The sequence below is a fragment of the Corvus brachyrhynchos genome, unplaced genomic scaffold (assembly GCF_000691975.1).
Source record: "Corvus brachyrhynchos isolate BGI_N302 unplaced genomic scaffold, ASM69197v1 scaffold56, whole genome shotgun sequence".
NCBI classification, from domain to species: Eukaryota; Metazoa; Chordata; class Aves; order Passeriformes; family Corvidae; genus Corvus; species Corvus brachyrhynchos.
Genome location: NW_008238664.1, coordinates 3812229 through 3814339, shown reverse-complemented (window position 1 = coordinate 3814339; position 2111 = coordinate 3812229). Strand labels below are relative to the sequence as shown.

The 2111-nt window shown below is 47.7% G+C and overlaps 2 protein-coding genes across 5 annotated transcripts in view; one reads left to right on the top strand and one right to left on the bottom strand.

Moving 5' to 3' along the window:
• PVALB (parvalbumin) overlaps positions 1-2111 on the top strand; it is a 13208-nt gene that overhangs the window by 2090 nt on the left and 9007 nt on the right. The window contains exons 1-2 of one of the 4 annotated variants that reach the window (XM_017737920.1): positions 1088-1165; positions 1605-1672. In XM_017737920.1, coding sequence (XP_017593409.1) covers positions 1612-1672 — 61 coding nt within the window. In that variant the 5' untranslated portion in view covers positions 1088-1165; positions 1605-1611. Of the gene's footprint in view, positions 1-1087; positions 1166-1225; positions 1504-1604; positions 1673-2111 lie in introns of those variants that run through there. The other 3 variants (XM_008636413.2, XM_008636412.2, XM_008636411.2) reach the window with 3 other exon arrangements.
• The window catches only part of NCF4 (neutrophil cytosolic factor 4), a 40009-nt gene that overhangs the window by 33289 nt on the left and 4609 nt on the right, over positions 1-2111 (bottom strand). The gene's annotated exons all lie outside the window — the stretch shown is intronic.

Genomic DNA, 2111 nt, shown 5'->3' with positions numbered 1-2111 from the left:
CCGCTTTCCCTGTAGAGCAGGGAAGGATGCGTTCAGCCTAGGGAGAGTGACTTGGCTCCACCATCCATCTCCTTGTTTGTCCTTGGAGAAAACTAAGCATCTCTTGCATCTCAGGAAATACACGGAAAAGGGAGACCGGGGGGAAAGTTCCAACGAGAGAAAAATGACAGTCCCTCCCACAATGAAGAGATGACCTTTAGGAAAGAAAAGAAGAAATAAAAAAAAAAAGGGGAGGACCCCAATGTCACCTCCTCCTCTGTCCTTCTGCATTCAGTGGCATGGTAATGCCTTACCCATTATAGCTGCACTTGGGCAGGGAGAAAAAAAAAAAAAAAAGGATGGGGCTCGTACTTTTAAAAGCACCAAGCAATTACTGACAGCACAACCCAAGGTTCTGCACCAGCTGCCCCCTTTCCGAGGCTGCTCTCCGGTGGCCCCATTCAGAGGAGAGGTGTGATTATGGCAGCGGGACCGGGCCGTACCCGTCGATCGCGCCCGGGGATCTCGCTGCCACCGCTCTGTCCTCCCCCGTCTCTCGTGCGATGCCAATACTCCTGCAGAGATCTGCCCTACTACTGGGCTCTAACCTTGGCTACCTCAGCCTAATGGCTCCTGCCCAAACTCTGAGAGCAAGTTGGACCACTTGCCATATTTTATGTGAAAAATGGGCACAGATTCTTGGAGAAAATAACCCTAGAAAACATATTACAAATCCTAAATGCTTTTTTTTTTGGTTTTTTTTAGTTTTTTGGGTTTGTTTTTTTTTTTGTAACACCAATGGGAAGTGCCCGGTCCTGCCTGAGAAACCCACTACTGCACAGGAGCTCCTCACAAGCGTGTTGTCACCTCGCATCTCGTTTTGCCATACCCTATCGTGGAAGATTCTGCAGCATATTGTGCATTACAAACGGGATCTGTAGGATTCGCAGGGATGTGATAATTAATTCAGTGAGGATGATGCTTAATATGGACTGGCCCGAAAGAAACAAGGTCTAAAAGGAATATGTGTGTGAAGGGGAGGGGGAAGGGAGAAGGAGGAGATGTTTAAAGTGGTTGAACAATAAGGCAAATATTCAAAAGCTACATTGCATTTGCTTCCCGACCTCAAGAGCAGCTTGAAGCTTGGCATATGCTGCAGTTCCTTACTCATCACTGAATATAACTGGTAAAGCTCATCCTGACTTACTAAAGGAAAATGCTCTGCTCTGCACCACTAGTTTGTCCACTGCACCCGAGGACTTGACCTTGGCAAAACTCTTTCTCCAGCCGGTATCACAGCAGACTCTGGCACTGCTCCAGTAAGGCTTAGGCTCCAGCCTCCCAGGGAGCGCCCCCCACCCACGTCCTCCCTCACCCCAGTCCCCACAAAAGCATCCCCGTGCCCTCTCTTTAGCTGAACCCTCGCGTCTGTGGACTACTTGGTGCTCTGCAAACTGGAGAGCGACAGCCCATGGCACTTATCCACGCAGAGCTATAGAGCTGGCACCGGTCCAGCCTTTCCCGGTGTGCCATCCCCACACAGCACTGCAGCTTTGGTCATATGAGCAGAAATGATGAGAAAAGCACTTTTTAATCTTTTCGCACTTGCTTCCCTGTTCAAACAGTTGCAGGATGGCTATGACTGACTTGCTCAGCGCTGAGGATATCAAGAAGGCTGTGGGAGCCTTTTCAGGTGAGTGCTTTTTTCTTTTTTTTCTTTCCTTCTCTCTTTTCCTCCTTTCATCTCTCCAGGTTAGGATAGCTGTGCATTTATTTTAGCTATAGGAAGATTAGAGGAACTGGCTAGACAATATTTCTAATGAGGATGTGTTTTCAGATGTTCAATGAATGCCTCTGACAGGTTTATGAAGTACAAGGCTGCATCCTCAGCAAAGTTGTCCTGCACATTACAGAGGTGAAATATTTATTTTAATGGAAAGCAAGCAGTAACTGCGGACAGACTTTGCTTCTACCGAGAGGATACTTTCAAAGGGAACAAACCCCTCGGCGAACCAAGCTGCATTTTATCTTGGTGTGGGATAGAAAAGTCAGCAGTGGATGTCGGCAGCTTCCCACTCATCCCTGAAATTTAGTTTCAGATGTTACAAAACTGCTGTTTCCCGTTCCAAGAA